At 50.6% G+C, this 14,719-nt stretch overlaps 4 protein-coding genes across 4 annotated transcripts; all 4 read left to right on the forward strand.

Annotated features, from left to right (window-relative positions):
* Positions 1-87: 87 nt before the first annotated feature.
* On the forward strand, positions 88-3,621 carry DACRYDRAFT_108905 (Piwi-domain-containing protein; the record flags this gene model as incomplete). Its single annotated transcript, XM_040768760.1, has 19 exons — positions 88-274; positions 325-491; positions 544-641; positions 700-801; positions 1,093-1,321; positions 1,378-1,719; positions 1,766-1,912; positions 1,981-2,075; positions 2,131-2,241; positions 2,289-2,374; positions 2,428-2,585; positions 2,643-2,725; positions 2,773-2,834; positions 2,883-2,990; positions 3,042-3,072; positions 3,123-3,143; positions 3,193-3,379; positions 3,431-3,547; positions 3,604-3,621. 19 exons carry the CDS (start codon positions 88-90, stop codon positions 3,619-3,621), a joined length of 2,349 nt encoding a protein of 782 aa, XP_040627750.1.
* Positions 3,622-4,104: 483 nt separating this feature from the next.
* DACRYDRAFT_81072 (MFS general substrate transporter) lies at positions 4,105-6,107 on the forward strand (the record flags this gene model as incomplete). Its single annotated transcript, XM_040776490.1, has 6 exons — positions 4,105-4,444; positions 4,503-4,600; positions 4,651-4,775; positions 4,834-5,256; positions 5,314-5,443; positions 5,494-6,107. Exons 1-6 carry the CDS (start codon positions 4,341-4,343, stop codon positions 6,105-6,107), a joined length of 1,494 nt encoding a protein of 497 aa, XP_040627751.1. The 5' UTR covers positions 4,105-4,340.
* A 707-nt stretch (positions 6,108-6,814) lies between these two features.
* DACRYDRAFT_23161 (uncharacterized protein) lies at positions 6,815-8,049 on the forward strand. Its single transcript, XM_040773129.1, has 6 exons — positions 6,815-6,950; positions 7,001-7,269; positions 7,316-7,463; positions 7,526-7,648; positions 7,697-7,806; positions 7,857-8,049. Exons 1-6 carry the CDS (start codon positions 6,827-6,829, stop codon positions 7,890-7,892), a joined length of 810 nt encoding a protein of 269 aa, XP_040627752.1. The 5' UTR covers positions 6,815-6,826; the 3' UTR covers positions 7,893-8,049.
* Positions 8,050-10,760: 2,711 nt separating this feature from the next.
* On the forward strand, positions 10,761-12,359 carry DACRYDRAFT_108908 (uncharacterized protein; the record flags this gene model as incomplete). The annotated part of the gene is made up of 5 exons (XM_040768761.1): positions 10,761-10,777; positions 10,835-11,057; positions 11,112-11,404; positions 11,463-11,880; positions 11,931-12,359. 5 exons carry the CDS (start codon positions 10,761-10,763, stop codon positions 12,357-12,359), a joined length of 1,380 nt encoding a protein of 459 aa, XP_040627753.1.
* Between the last annotated feature and the right edge of the window lie 2,360 nt (positions 12,360-14,719).

Raw genomic sequence — 14,719 nt, forward strand, 5'->3', positions numbered from 1 at the left:
TTCTCCCCCCTCTCATTCTATCTTTCTTCACCATCTTAACCTCGATCTTCCCTCCTACACTAGTCTACTGAAACGGAAACCAAAACAATGGCATACAATTCCTATACTTCCCAACCCGGTGCGCCGCAGGCAGCTCTTTCCTCGCAGTCTCTCCCAGTCGTCAACTTCCCCCGTCGACCTGGCTTCGGAAGTGACGGCAGAAAACTGCAAGTGACTACCAACCACTTCGAGCTGACCTGGGCTGGACAGCACCTCATCACGCACTACAGCGTCGGTACGTTCTGTTTGAAGCGTCCTGTGAGCCAGCTCATGACCGTCGCGTAGATATCGAGCCGGAGATCACAGCCGGCGACGTGACGCGTCGCAAGTATGAGATCATCGACCATCTGCAGACGATCTCCTATCCCCAGGTGTTCTCCCCGCGTGCCTCATATGACGGGGACAAGAACCTCTACGCTTCAGCCGAATACCCGATTGGCAAAACTGAAAATGTAAGTATCTAACTGTCATATATGCGCGTGGCGCAGTCTGAAAAACCTCCAGTTCCACGTTCTCATGACCAAGAAAAAATCCCCTCCTCCCCCTGGCAGCCCGGGGCACTTCATTCTCCGCCTCACTATCGTGAACACTGTACGCCCTCAGTATGGTACTCTCTGCTGCCATACGGAGGGTCTTCCTTACCTCTGTTTTCCCTCATAGGCTGCTTATGGACTACATACGCAATGGTCAGGCGCCAAGCTCGAATGAGGTGCTCCAAATCCTTAACTGTCTCAATGTCATACTCCGCCAGGCTGCGATCCAGTATGTTTTTTTTGCTTCTATATGCCCAGGTTCTGACTCGTCTTGGCACAGGCGCTAGCCACATAATGCTAAAAACTTCTTTACTAAGGCCGATATGAAACCTCTAGGTAATGGTCTGAGTCTTGTCCGTGGATATTTCCAGTGAGTATATGCGCCGCATATACTAGCCAAACCCCTTACCGTAGATCTGTACGCCCAACTATGGGAAAACTACTTGTCAACGTCGATATAACTGCTGGTTTACTACAAGTGCCTCTTTGCTCCCCGTGATGCCAGCTAAGCCATCTTCAGCTGGAACGAGGGTCCCCTGCTGGATGTCGTCATGACCTATCTGAACAAGCGTAATGTCCGCGACCTGCAGAACTTGTCCGACGCCGAAATCAATAACCTCAATCGCTATCTAAAGGACGTCAGAGTCAGGTTTTCTCACAAACCCGGGATGAAGGGAAGGCCTATCCATAAGTTTGACAAGCGTGGAGCGGACAAGATCGAGTTAGAGGATGATGGACCAAAGATTACCGTAAGCACTCCCTGGTGATGAACGGTTTTGATATATGATACTTACTTGAGACACAGCAATATTTTCTAGACACTTACAACGTCACCCTCCGTTACCCCTACGCGTGCTGTGTCTGGGTGTCGAAGACCGCCGCACTCCCTCTAGAAATGTGCATCATCGAGCCGGGGCAGCTGTACAGGAAAAAAATCAATCAAGGTGACCTGACCCGCGAAATGATCGCATTCTCGAACCGAAAGCCGGACCAGCGCATCAACACTATTGTACAGGGTCTCGGAGATATGATGTATGACCGGAGCGACTACATGAACAATGCGGGCCTGCGTGTTGGCGTACAACCGATCCAATGCGAAGGACGCCAGCTACGGGGGACTCCAGTGGAGTACAAGGATGGGAAGCTTGTAAGTCAGATCAATAAGTACATTCCTATTACTGATGGAGGCTTAGGACGTGACCAATGGCGCATGGAACTTGCGAGGTAAGGAGTTCGTTCGCAGCGCTAGCGTGGGCGTCTGGGTCGTTGTCAACCTCTGCCCCGGCGCTGGAAGAGGGAGTTTTTCTCGGCAACAAACGCAAGAGCTTGTGAAGACGATGGTGAAAGCGATGCGGACGTGCGGCATGCGAGTCGATATGACGGAGCCTGATATTTACCACCTTATCAGGAACTGCTGAAAGTCGGAAATGATGTGCGCAATCGGTATAAAGTGCCAAAGCCTAACTTGTATCTCATCATCACCAACGGTTCTGCGGATCTCTAGTGATTTCTCTTTAGAAACTACCAAACGCCCCTAAACTGATGAACGCGTGTGTAGCACTCGTGTTAAACACTGGGGTGATATCGTCATGGGCGTGGCTACTCAGCACGTCAGACTGGACAAAGTCACTCGACCAAACATGCAATATTGTGCGAATGTCGCTATGAAGTAGGATGCGTTCCTTTGTTCAACGCAACTCAGCTGAACGGAATCAGAATTAATCTCAAACTCTCCGGACAAAACCATTTCCCTATGGGTGCTGCCATCAAGGAGTTGGCTAAAGTTCCTTTCATGGTATTCGGTCGGTCGTTCGCTTGACACAGAGAAATTCAGTTTGGCTGACAAACTTTCCAGGGGCTGATACGAGCCATCCCGGACCCGGAGAAAAAGACAAGCCTAGCATTTCTGCACTGGCAGCCAGTGTGGATAGGAATGTGACCGTTTATGTTACGACTGTTCGTGCACAAGAGGGGAAAGTTGAAATTCTCAAGGATCTTCAGGAAATGACCCAGGTCTGTGTTGTCCGATGGGCCTGGATCAGCGGATCGCAGTGCTGAATAATACCATAGTGGGCAATTGCTCGGTTCCAGGAGTACCAGAAGGCTACGATTGGGAAAAGCAACATCGTGCCGCAGACGGTAATCTTTTATAGGTGGGCGATTCTTTCAGTCTCGGCGTCTGCCTCTAACGACCAGTGAGGGATGGTGTCAGCGAGGGTCAATTCGCTGAGGTGTACACGAGCGAAGTGCAGGCAATCCGCAGTAAGCCCGGAGGACAAGTGCCCCGCCATAGTCACTAACACAATCCAGGCGCCTTCGAGGCTATGGGGCTCAAGCCGCCAAAGATAACTTTCATGGTCGTAGGAAAGCGTCATCACGTTCGATTCTTCCCGAAGCGCTCGGACGCCGATCGCACAGGTAAGCTTTCTGATCTGGTATCCAAGACAGGCATATTGACCAAGAAATCAGAAAATGCACCTGCTGGGTTTGTGGTTGACACGTGAGTCCAGATGTATGGTCCAACCATTTTGCTGATGATCTCCCACACAGTGACGTTGCTCACCCATACGAGTAAGTTCGTCTCGGCGTGTTGATATTATCAGCTTATCTAGTTTCGCAGGTGGGACTTCTACTTGCAGAGTCACGCTGGTCTCCTTGGCACGTCTCGTCCAATGCATGTCTCGGTGGTCGCCGACGAGAACGGATTCAGTGCGGATAGCCTGCAGAATCTGACGTTCGCTTTGACCCATAATTTCCCTCGAGCCACCAGGACGGTCAGCATCCCAACCCCGGTCTATCATGCAGATGTAAGCCCCATCATAAATGTCTCGGCTGCTTCCTGCTCATATGTATCGAAGCTGGCTTGTGGTCGTGCACCCATTCACTTCGACCCTAATGCAGATATCGGAGGCGGATTGAACAGTTTGGAGGCTTATCAGAACGCACTCCGTCAGGCGCACAAGAATCTTCAGCAGGTGAGCTCTTCATTTAGGAAGCAGGGATTGAGAGCATGGACTCATCGAGCACTCAGAGCATGATCTGGATGTAGGACTCGATCTTTAAATACACCATCTGTTCGATCTTTCAATAGGCGTAAAGTAGGTTCTGAATTGCGTCATTAACAATGAAAGATACGATTAGACAAAACGGAACATTGTGGGGTTCAATTACTTTTCGATTCAAGAAGTCCATTCCCCGCTTTCCCTATTCATAAGTTTATTAAAAGGAGTCGGCCGAACCCTTCTGATCGGTCGGCATGAGGGAGCCGGGCCGGACAAGCGCCCACCCGACAACATCCGCTCCGAATCCGAGAGACACAGCTGAAATAAAGAACCTGATTTGAGGCTGTGCTGAACCCTGAAGGAAGTTAATTTAACCTTTCCCGAAATTTAATTGCACGTGAGATGTTAACCCTTTTCCCCTTTGAAAAAAGTCCGGTCCGCTGCCAGAGTCTCATCTTCCTAATGCAATCCGGACACCGCGGTTTATTGCTCAAAATGGCCGACTATCGCACAACTTCTTATCAGAATGGCGTGCCTGTCGCGTATCTTTGCTTCCCCTTGTGCCGTCACGTTTCCTGTTAGAGCATCGTTGACTTCAACCCGCCCAAATCACGCAATCGCTGCAGAAATGGCACGAATGTTTGGTGCCATCGAGCACCTTACTCGACTAGCGGAAGAAGAGATCGGGTTGCTTAAAAGTTGCAGAGCGCTCGAGAAGCGGCGACTTTAAGTGTTTTCGTTCCTTCTCACTTGCACCGCAACGAACATGGCCGACATCGACTTTGATGCGGAGAAGCAAGCGGCTCTCAAGAGAACGGGTTTAAACCCAAAGGCAAAGAAGGGTTGGCGCTCATTCATCTGGGATCATGAGTCAGTTTTATCTATGTTGATCTTCACAAAGGGAGCTGACTGTGTTCTTCTCATGTAGCACGGATCAAAAGTCACCCGAAGAGCAAAGACTGCTCGTGAAGCTGGACATGACTATTTTAGTCTATGCATGCTTGGCAGAGTTCTTGAAGCTTCTGGGTGCGTCTATGTGATGACTCAATGGAAGATTGGGCTAAAGTTCCTTTCAGATCAGCAGAATCTATCAAACGCGTATGTATCTGGCTTGAAGACGGACATAAACTTGGATGGCAATTCATACAACGTTGCAAATGCGCTGTTCTCTATTGGGTACGCCATCGGCCAGATTCCTGGGGTACGTCTTTGTAATGGATGTGTGCGACGCGAGTCACTAACTATCGGGTCTCACTCAGACTCTCCTTCTCCAAAAGTATCGTCCCCATCATGTGTTGCCACTCTTCGAAGTCATTTGGTCCATCGCCACCTTTGCAACTGCAGCTGTGAAGACCCCTGGTCATCTGGCTGCTTGCCGTTTTTTCGTTGGGCTTGCAGAGGCACCGTTCTTCCCCGGCATGCTCGTTACCCTAGCCGCTTGGTACACACCTGCCGAGTTGGGTAAGCGCAGCTCAATCTTCTTCGTCATGGCCCAAGTTGGATCCTTCTTCTCCGGTTATCTTCAAGCGGCATGCTACAACCTGACTGGCGTCGGTGGTCTTGCGGGATGGAGATGGCTCTTCATCATGGATGGTGTCATGTCGCTTCCTATTGCCCTGGTTGGCTTCTTCTTCTTCCCGGATTCGCCTGCGCGTGCACGCGGTTGGTGGATGACACCTGCTGTGAGTCATTCAGGGAAATATGAACCATATTCTTCTGATATTAACATCCACGTGTAGGACAAACAGCTTGCTGTAGACCGAATTGCTCGTGCGGGAGTGGGGAAGAATCCAGGATTCTTCGACTGGAAGCTGATTAAGCGGGCCTTTTCCACGTGGCATTGGTATCTGTTTGTTCCTGGTTACGTCTGTGAGTCACTCCGATTCTGTAATGTAGCACAATTGCTCAATCATTGCCAGTCTTTGGCCTGGGAACGCAAGCTGCTACCACTTGGTTCGGTGTGTGGCTGCAGGCTGAAGGTTACAGCGTCTATCTGCGTAACATCATTCCAACATTCACAAACTTGGTCACTCTTGTCGCCGTTCTGATTTGGGGATGGGTCTCTGATTACATCGAGAACCGCCCACTCATCATGATCATTGCCATTATCTATGGCATATTCCCCCTCGCCTGCCTCTCTGTGTGGGATATCCCTAACGGCCTCAAATTCTTCAGCTACTTGACCCTCGGTGTCGAGTACATCACCCCTCTCTTCTTCACCTGGGCCAACGAGGTGAATAGGCAAGATGACGGTGTGCGGAGTTTCATCGTCGCGAGCATGAACTGCGCACAGTATGCAATGGCTGCATGGGTGACGATTCTTACACTTCCCGCCTCCAAAGCACCAAAATTCTCTGTTGGATACCAGAGCTGCGCCGCCTTCAACGCCATCGCCGTTATCATCATTGCTGCCATTTGGTACTGGGACAGGCGGGACAAGGCTCGCGCTCTGCCTGAAGATAGCGAAATCGATCCCACGATACAAGGCGCAGAGGAGGGCTCAGAGAAAGACACGAAGTACCTGTCTGAGTGATCCTTCTTTGGTTCGATTTTGTAGACTTTTTCTCAGGTTTAATTGGTCGGTATGGGCTGACATCGAAATACTCTGATACACCACTGATTCACACGATTGTTGCACTTAACGTACATTTATGCAGCGATCCTATAATGTATATGACAGTCCTCTTCAGGTTTGTCTCATGGGAGCTCTTGGAGTCAGAATGCGCTCAACGGAGGTGCGCCGCGGAGCCGAGGGTCTCAAACCTATTACGACATCAACGCAACGGAATTTGGACTCCGCTTTTCTTGCAGGCAGCCACATTTACGGCATGGAAAGGGCCCGTTAAAACGTTCACTTCGGCCTTTCTCGAACTTCGCAAACTGCCATGACTGGACGATACAGAGAATTCTCTAACTGGAAGATACCAAATATTCTAAACGACAGTTGAGGGGCTGACAATCGCGAAACAGACCAACAACTTGGCACGAAGAGAAACCGCTGCATAAATAGATTTTCACGTGACGAGCCAGGCACCGGCGCTTCCCATTTGCCGGGCACCGCCCTGTTGATGGAATGGAATAGACCTTTCTGTACTGGCTATGCTTCACCCTGTCTCTCCTCATCCTCCCCTTCTTTCTGCCTGCACTCGCCCTTGAGCGCGCTCCTGCCCCTCCTTTTGACAACACTTGAAGACTCGATCTTCGTCCTTTCCTTTAACTTCTTCACTCATTACCATATTCTTGATCTTTACTATGCTCGCATCTAATCTTATGCGAGCGCTGCTCGCTCTCGCTGTAGCCGTGTCCGATTGCTCAGCTCTTCACATTCGCAAAGACGTCGATGGTCTCGTCCAACACCGCGTCACCCGTGCGCTCAGTACGCTCTCAGGCTGCCTCTTTCTGCATTCTTGCTGATGTGGACTTCAGAGGCACCCCCAGTAGCTCGGTCATCAACATCCACCCTCCTCATTCCTGGGACGTCCGTCAACGGTCTCGTCAAGGCCTACGTCGGCTCTAGCCCCTCTCGCAAGAGGCAGTCCGACTCTCTGGGCTATTTCAGCCCCGAGACCACCTCGCTCGAGCCGTACGACAGCTTGTATGTCCGCTGTTCGCGTGCGGTGCCGGGGTGTACACCTGTACCATTCACGTTCACGGTGCCCGATTCTGCCGACGAGCTGATCCAGATCGGATATGAGGTGCGTTCACCTTGACCCAGCTTAGAAAGTACCAATGCTGCGACAGGGATTTGAAGGGCTCATCCTCTCCCTCGTGGGGTTGTACACAGACCATATCGGCTGGGATGATCAAACCAATGGGTGGATAGACTATGACATGTCCCTCGGTGCAGGGAATGCCAACTACCTGATCTTCAGTGATTGGGGCATGAACAGTACGTTTCTCTTAGGAGGGGTCTTTCCTATGAAAAGGAAGTTTGTGCTGACTGGTTGACAGCGCCTGTGGGCACACCACCGACGTATGTAGAAGGCGCGGCAGCAGGGTGGACCGAAACGAGCGTATTCTCCATCGACCCCGCTACGGGTGCACTTGGAGTCAACTGGGTCAACCCCGACGGCAGTACGTATTCTCCAGTAGCAGCTTCGCACCACGGCTCATGTATGTTAGGCTACCCGGACGTGTACATGGTCTACTCCCAGAGTGTGAACATGATTTATGTCACGGGGGATGTGGACCTCCTTGCTACCACGTTGGGAGTTGATGACTTGGAACCCCTGGTATGTGTATCCAAATCGCGGGTGTAGAATATGGCTAAGGGAAAGAACAGACACTTATCTTCAGTACTGGAGAGCTTGCTAGTTGAGCGCTTGGGTATCGGAAAACGAAAATTGGACTTTGCAGTTGTTGAACTACTGACTGTTGAGCTAATCGATCCTGGCGGTTTTTTAAAAGTTAAAGTAGCGGATTCTTGGACTAATTGGTGCTGTTTCCAGGGCCTAATCATAATGTAAATGACATCACAGTATATATATACCAGCAATCTTCTGCATGTCGATCGTTGTCGTGGGCAACTGAGGAGATCGATGCCTCTGGAGCGGAACCAAATAAGGCCAACACTGCCCCTCAGTGATACCATTCAACTCTACCCTTCATTCACCTTAAGACGCTACGCAAAATGAAAATCTGTCGTCCATATGGCAAAGAGAAAACGGACCGCGTGAGTATATCAATTTATAGGGATCCATCTCATTCGGCTTGAACTGTGACAGATCCAATCTTTCACACTCCAAGTTTGCAGCAACGGGGGACTTCGCGGGGTGGCTTCGAGCGATTCAGGTGGAAAGGGGTCAAGTCCTACCCACCCAGCCAGAGACCTGGGAGGTGCAAATCCCAGAATTTGAACACGCTTTGTTACAGCACAGTCTCATAGACAGTCTGGAGAAGATGAAGAGACCAAGTGCGGCTGCCTTTCTGCCCCCGGCCCTGCTGGATGCATGTGATTTTGTCTGCGCTTCGTCGACATGTGCTAATACATCTCCATCAGTGGGCGTGCGATGAAGAAAACCAGTGCACTGAGTTTGCGCATTTTATCGAAGCCGTTAAAGCGCTTCCTGTCAGTGCATGGAAGAACCGGGATGCAGAAGATGTCGACCGCGCGAAGATCGTGAGGCACGTTCAAGAGCTTGCTCGCATTTATGGTGATATCATACGATCTGCGCGAAATGAAGACCCTGCCGCTCCGATCACTGAGGCTGAGTATCATCGCCCCATCGTCAGTATGTTGAATATGTGCTGCACCCATTCTAAGGATCCTCGTTCACCTTCCACTCGCCTCAGGTAAGTGCCAACTCGACCCTGTGGCCCAAAGCAGCTCTGACGCAGAGAGTAGATGCGAGAACGTGATTCGAGGATGCAAAGTGAGGGATCCCACGACGCTTTTCCGATGCAGAAGGTGTTGCATTGATGCCAAAACCCTCCTCCAAATTGGATGCTGCGCTCGTCTTCGTACCCAGTGTTGCTTGGACATGGCGATTCAACATAGCTACCAACTATATTGATCCGCTCGCCCACGCCGAGTTCCGGTACCATGACAAACCAGGTGAAGCTCTCAGAACACTCGTCTTTCCAGTGGAGCACAAGCTCGCCTCTTCCACCGCCAATGTCAATCAGTTAATGGTCCCAATGGCCACATCCCAGCGACAACGGAAGGCATTGGGCCTGAAAGATCGTGTGCAATTCGGCATGGCCACCGTGGGCGATCGGACTGCGTGTCTCTATGGGTACGTCTACAAGGGTGTATCTTCCGATGTACGTCGTCTTCCATCTGCCTCGTAAGATGACTGACTATGGTCAGATTATTTGCATCGAACCTGTCTTTCCCTGGAACCTCCAGGATGTGGCCCATTTTCTCTCATGTTTTGGTTTCCTTAGCCTATATTGCAAAGCAGCGCATTTGTTATGTACCGAAGACCTGGATGAAGCCCTTCAAAAATACCCTAAGGATTTTCAGCTCGATGAAAGGCTGTATTGGAGGGCAGAAGAAGAATCTGATCCCCTAATTTACGCATCCACGGGGGATCTTTCTGTGGTCATGGAAGACACGGAAGACGATGATGACAAGGACAAAGACGAGGAAACGGACAACGACAACGACAACGATAGAGGCAACGACAGTGACGGTCCCCCAACAAAGCGTCGCAAGGTTGAGGAAAGTGGCAACCGTCGCCGCACACGCCGTGACTCAGCCGACAAACGCAAGCGGGCAGATCAGCCAGGCAGGAGCAGAGGATCACAGGATTCCAAGAGGAACCGTACCGCTGCCCAAACAATGCGACCGTTGCGTGTTAGGTATATGGATGTGGAGGAAATGGCGATGAACCAAGCAGAGAAGGACGGGTATGGAGTACTTGATTTCCAACAACGCGAGGAATACGGGAAACAATACAATGAGTGGCAGCAAAAAGCAGAGGAGGCAAAGGAGCAGGGAAGGAAGCGACGTGAAGAATATACGCCCTTGACCAACAAGGCTCTGAAGAACCTCCAGCACACACTAGGCGCTCCTGCTTTATTAATTCCTCCATAGCTAATCTCGGACATGACAATCTTCAATATCACAAAGTTCACAGCGAACAATCCTCACATATATCACTATCTACCGTTTATCCTCAAAGCAACCAGCTCAAGAGGATGAAAGAAGATGGTCCGTAGCACTGATGGGGAACCGATGTCATTCCGTGAATCAATAACGGTCTCGTAGTCCAGTATAACGTAGCAACTGATTACAGCGAGTTGGTATTTTGTCTTGAAAGTGTTTTTCTCTGGAGGCCTTACGGAGATGCATCCATGGAAGAGGAGGATGGAAGAGGAAGACAACCCTGCAACGGTCATCGAGAAGGATGTGCACTCGAGCAATCAATCGTCGGGAATAACACCATTTACGGCCACATCTCACGGGTTTCCAGCGTCTCTCGATCTTGTGGTGCAGTGACACGTCAGGCAGCGTTCGAGAAGAAGAGGCACGCCTCGGATGGAGCTCTGTCCGAGACCAGACTCGGCAATTCTATTAATTGTTACCAATAATGACGATCTCACATGACGCACACACTTCTCATCACGTGGACCGGAGTTAGTATGGGGATCTGTTCCCGTCATCCAACTCCAATCTGATCAGTTGAACGAACCTGAACTAGCTACGCTATATATACTACCTAGCTACTTGATACCCATTGACATGACCGTGAGCAACACGTGAGCATGACACCTCCATCATGTGCAGCAATCTCACATCTTCTCGATCTATGACAGATCTAGTCTTTCACCCTCCAAGTTTGTAGCATCAGAGGGATTCGACTGTTGGCTGCTAGCGACTGGGGTGCACAGGGCCGAAATTGTGCCGAAACAGCTACAGGCTTGGAACGTGCGGATCCCAGTATTGGAACAAGCTTTCCTACAGTATAGTCTTATTGACAGCGTGGAGAAGATGAAGAAACCAACCGAGACTGCTTTTCTTCCCCTCGGCCTTCTGGACGTATGTGAAATTGATTGATATCAATCAACACGCGCATTAAAATATCGCTTTCAGTGGGCTTGCGACGAGCAGAACCAGTGCCTAGAGTTCGCATCTTATATTGACGCTGTTAAAGCGCTTCCCGCTAGCGTGTGGAAGGAAAGGAACGCAAAAGATGTCGATCCCGCAGAAATCGCGAGGCACGCCCGAGAGCTCGCTGGGATTTATGGCGATTTGAAAGAGGCACTCCAAGATGAAGACATATCTGCACCGGCTACCGAGGCGGAATACCGTCGACCCATTGACGATATGTTGAAATTGTGCTGCACCCTTCCGGAGGGTCCTGATGTACCTGCCACTCGCCTCAGGTAATTGTGCAGCCAAGGCTTGAACTCATAAGAATGACCGGTCTGACGCGGAGAACAGATGCGGGAACACGCTCCGAACTTGCAAAGTGAAGGATCCTGTGAAGCTCTCCCGGGGTGATAGGACCCGCAAACTGCAGATACCGACAGCCACCGAAAAGTCCGATTCTGCACTCATTTACCGTCCTAGTGCCAGTTGGGCATACAAATTCAACATGGCTACCATGACCATTGCTGAATCCGCCGAGTTCCGATACCACGACATGCCAAGTAAACCCCTAAGACTGATTGTCTTCCCCGTCGAACATAAGCGCATCCCTTTCGTGGCCAACATCAATCAGTTGACAATACCAATGTCCACGTCCCAGCGACAACGAAAAGCGTTAGATCTCCAAGATCGTGTACAATTCGGCATGGCCACCGAAGGTGTTGCTGGAGCGTGCCTCTATGGGTCTGTCTTCTCTGATCAGTTTGACGATGTGCGTGAACGGCCGTGGACTTGTCCCCCAAGATGACTGATTGTTGCCAGATCCTTCGTATCGAGCCGGTTTTTCTCTGGGATCTCCAGGATGTGGCCCATTTCCTCGCGTGTTTTGGCTTCCTCCGTCTTTATTGCAAAGCGGCACATTCGTTGTGCACCAAAGACCTGAATGATGCCCTTCAGCGCAATCCTTCACAATATAAGCTCCCTGAGAACAAGCATTGGAGGGCGCAGGATCTTCCTTCCCTGGTAATCTCCGGTGACGCAGCGAGCGGGGGCCAGAAGAGGCCACAAACGAGGAGCGGACGAGGCTCCCCTTCGAAGAAGCCGCGTACTGCCGATACAGCGGTAGAAGAGATCCCTATCATGTACATCGATCCGGCAGAGATGGCGATCTCCGCTGCGTTGGAGGCTGGATATGAAGTACTCAATTCCGAAGAACGTGAAGAATATTGGCGACAGGTGGAGGAGTGGTAGGAGCAAGCAAAGGAAGCAAAGGCAAAAGACCCAGCAGGTCAACAATATCCATCCCTGACCAGACAGGCTCTTGAATCCCTCCAGAGGACACTACGAATGGGTACTGCTCCTGACTAGTACCTTCATACCTGGCTGCGGATATATCACAACGCTCAGTACCGCACAGTCCACAAGCGAACAGTCCTGACATGTATCACTGTCTCTCATTCATGTTCAAGGTAACAAGCTCCAGAACATCCAAGATGGCGATCCGGAGGACTAATGAGGAGCTCATGTGAAGGATCAATAACGGTCTTGTAGTCAACTACGACATGAGGAAGGGATCAAGCTCAATCATCAGTTGATCACCACGGGTTGTCTATCTTACAAGCGTTTTGACCTGGAATCCCACGAAGAGGCAGGCATGGAAGAGGACAGTGGAAGAAGATAATAATTTGTCGGGAAAATGTTCATCGGACCTTTGCATTAATCAGACCTCATGAGCGCGAGGCCGAGCCTACGCCCTGCTCAACAATCTCAATCTCGCGTGACATGCACTGCAACTGTTGTCCTATGCGCACCGAGAGGATGCGATGAAGTTCGCTGGCCGTGTCGTGCATTATGACGAGCAGAACCCGGTTGCAGTGGGCCTTCAATCGTTCCTCAATGGCGCCTAATCCGTCATACCGTCAGGTTCGGCGATACGAGGAACGTGAGTGTTCGGGCACAGCAAGCGAGTATGTGCATCTATATATGTACAAAAGACAACCCACCCCACTCCCGCCCGTTCCACACGGCACCGTAGAGGTGGGAACATGATCCGACGGTTGTCCCACATTGTTGCATATCGTGACTGTGACGGAATGTACATTTGGGGAAGGGGTGCCCACATTCGGACTCCCCTTCGGGCAACGTCGGTACCCGCTCCGGAAAGGCGGGCCAGGCGCCCACCGGTCCTGCTCCTACCTGAACCAGTTGCTGACCCGCATATGAGTGCCAGCGAGCTTCACAGCCATGATAACACCTTTGAGAAGGGAAGGGAAGGAGAGCTCATCGCCAGGGTCGTGATTAGATTAGATCGGATGATGTTCATTTACGGACGGGATAGGAAAGTTGAAGGGGCTTCGGATAAGACAAACACGGGAGACCAGCACGGGGTTAGGGGTCTTCCTGGATTTGCGCGAGTGCAGCGGAGGATGCGTTGTTTGTTTCTGCTCGGACCCCGAAAGCAACCAGTTTGATAGGAATTGAAGATAAGTGGCTGTGCTTAGACTTCCTCCCATGTGAAAGAGAACCTTACACTCCATACACATGTACAACACTACACATGATTGCTCTCACCAAGCTCCCAGTACTTGTCTGATGGTTTTCACAGTGCATTCGAATGGTGCCTTTGGAAGCTGGATCACATCATATGAAGTTAGTTCTTTCATGACAGTGACATGCCGGAAGTCCGAGGAGTCACACAACACAGATGGACCGGACAAAGGTTTTGTAAGCCAAGTCAGATGCCATATATAGCTAGGCTGTTGATCAGCAGGAACACCCCACCTCTGGCACCCACCTGACAGATCCTTATAGGGCCCTATCTGCATTGCTCCACAATGTCCATTGAGGCCATTTCAGATGGACAAAATTGTAATGTGCTCCATATTGTATTTACATCCACTTATTCACAGGACTTGGGCATTGGGCTGCCTTTGGGCATTTCACCCCCCACTGCAACATTCTCATCTTCCTCCTGAACATATTGTCACTCTGCATGCATGTTTCCACACCATGGCTCATGATCATGAACATTGTGCCCCCTCTGGTGAAGGCAATGTGACATGACCACATTCACCATGTTTTGATCACCATCCTGTCAATCTTGTCTGGCACCATGTTCCTGTCAGGGCACCAGCTCATTGCTTGGTCAAGAGACATGACTAAGCCTTTATGACATGGAAGTAGCTGGTATACCTTGGCATGTGCTGGAACCTGCTGGAAGGATTGGATGGTCAGGTGACCTGCTGTGCATGGCTGTGCATGACCTCATATGACCTCATCCTTGGTCATATGACCTGATCACCTGACTAGGCTGAGTAAGCAAGATGTTCTAGCAGGTTCCACCACAGAGGTATAAATATAAGGCCTACTCTGCCTGGGACTGTCTCTTCAGACTTGGTCTCTTAGGATCATCCACAGATACCTATACTGTAGATAGGTCTTAGTCATCAGGTCTACTCCACTTCCTTGTTGCCTGCTTAGACTCTTGGCACTCTTAGGTGAGCAGACTTAGTCAGCCTGTGTTGCCCTAACAGAAGACCAAGTCTCCAAGTGACAACCTCTGCTTCACCACTCCACCTCTACTCTTACCTGCCTTTACTCTTACCACACAC

Source organism: Dacryopinax primogenitus (genome assembly GCF_000292625.1).
Source record: "Dacryopinax primogenitus strain DJM-731 SS1 chromosome Unknown DACRYscaffold_12, whole genome shotgun sequence".
Lineage (NCBI taxonomy): Eukaryota > Fungi > Basidiomycota > Dacrymycetes > Dacrymycetales > Dacrymycetaceae > Dacryopinax > Dacryopinax primogenitus.

What these genes read in the sequence shown, in the direction of transcription:
- DACRYDRAFT_23161 (XM_040773129.1), top strand. Translation starts at nt 6,827, where the DNA reads ATGCTCGCATCTAATCTTATGCGAGCGCTGCTCGCTCTCGCTGTAGCC. An exon ending in CAGTGATTGGGGCATGAACA is followed by an intron (nt 7,464 to 7,525) that starts GTACGTTTCTCT and finishes ACTGGTTGACAG; the next exon opens with CGCCTGTGGGCACACCACCG. An exon ending in CTGGGTCAACCCCGACGGCA is followed by an intron (nt 7,649 to 7,696) that starts GTACGTATTCTC and finishes CATGTATGTTAG; the next exon opens with GCTACCCGGACGTGTACATG.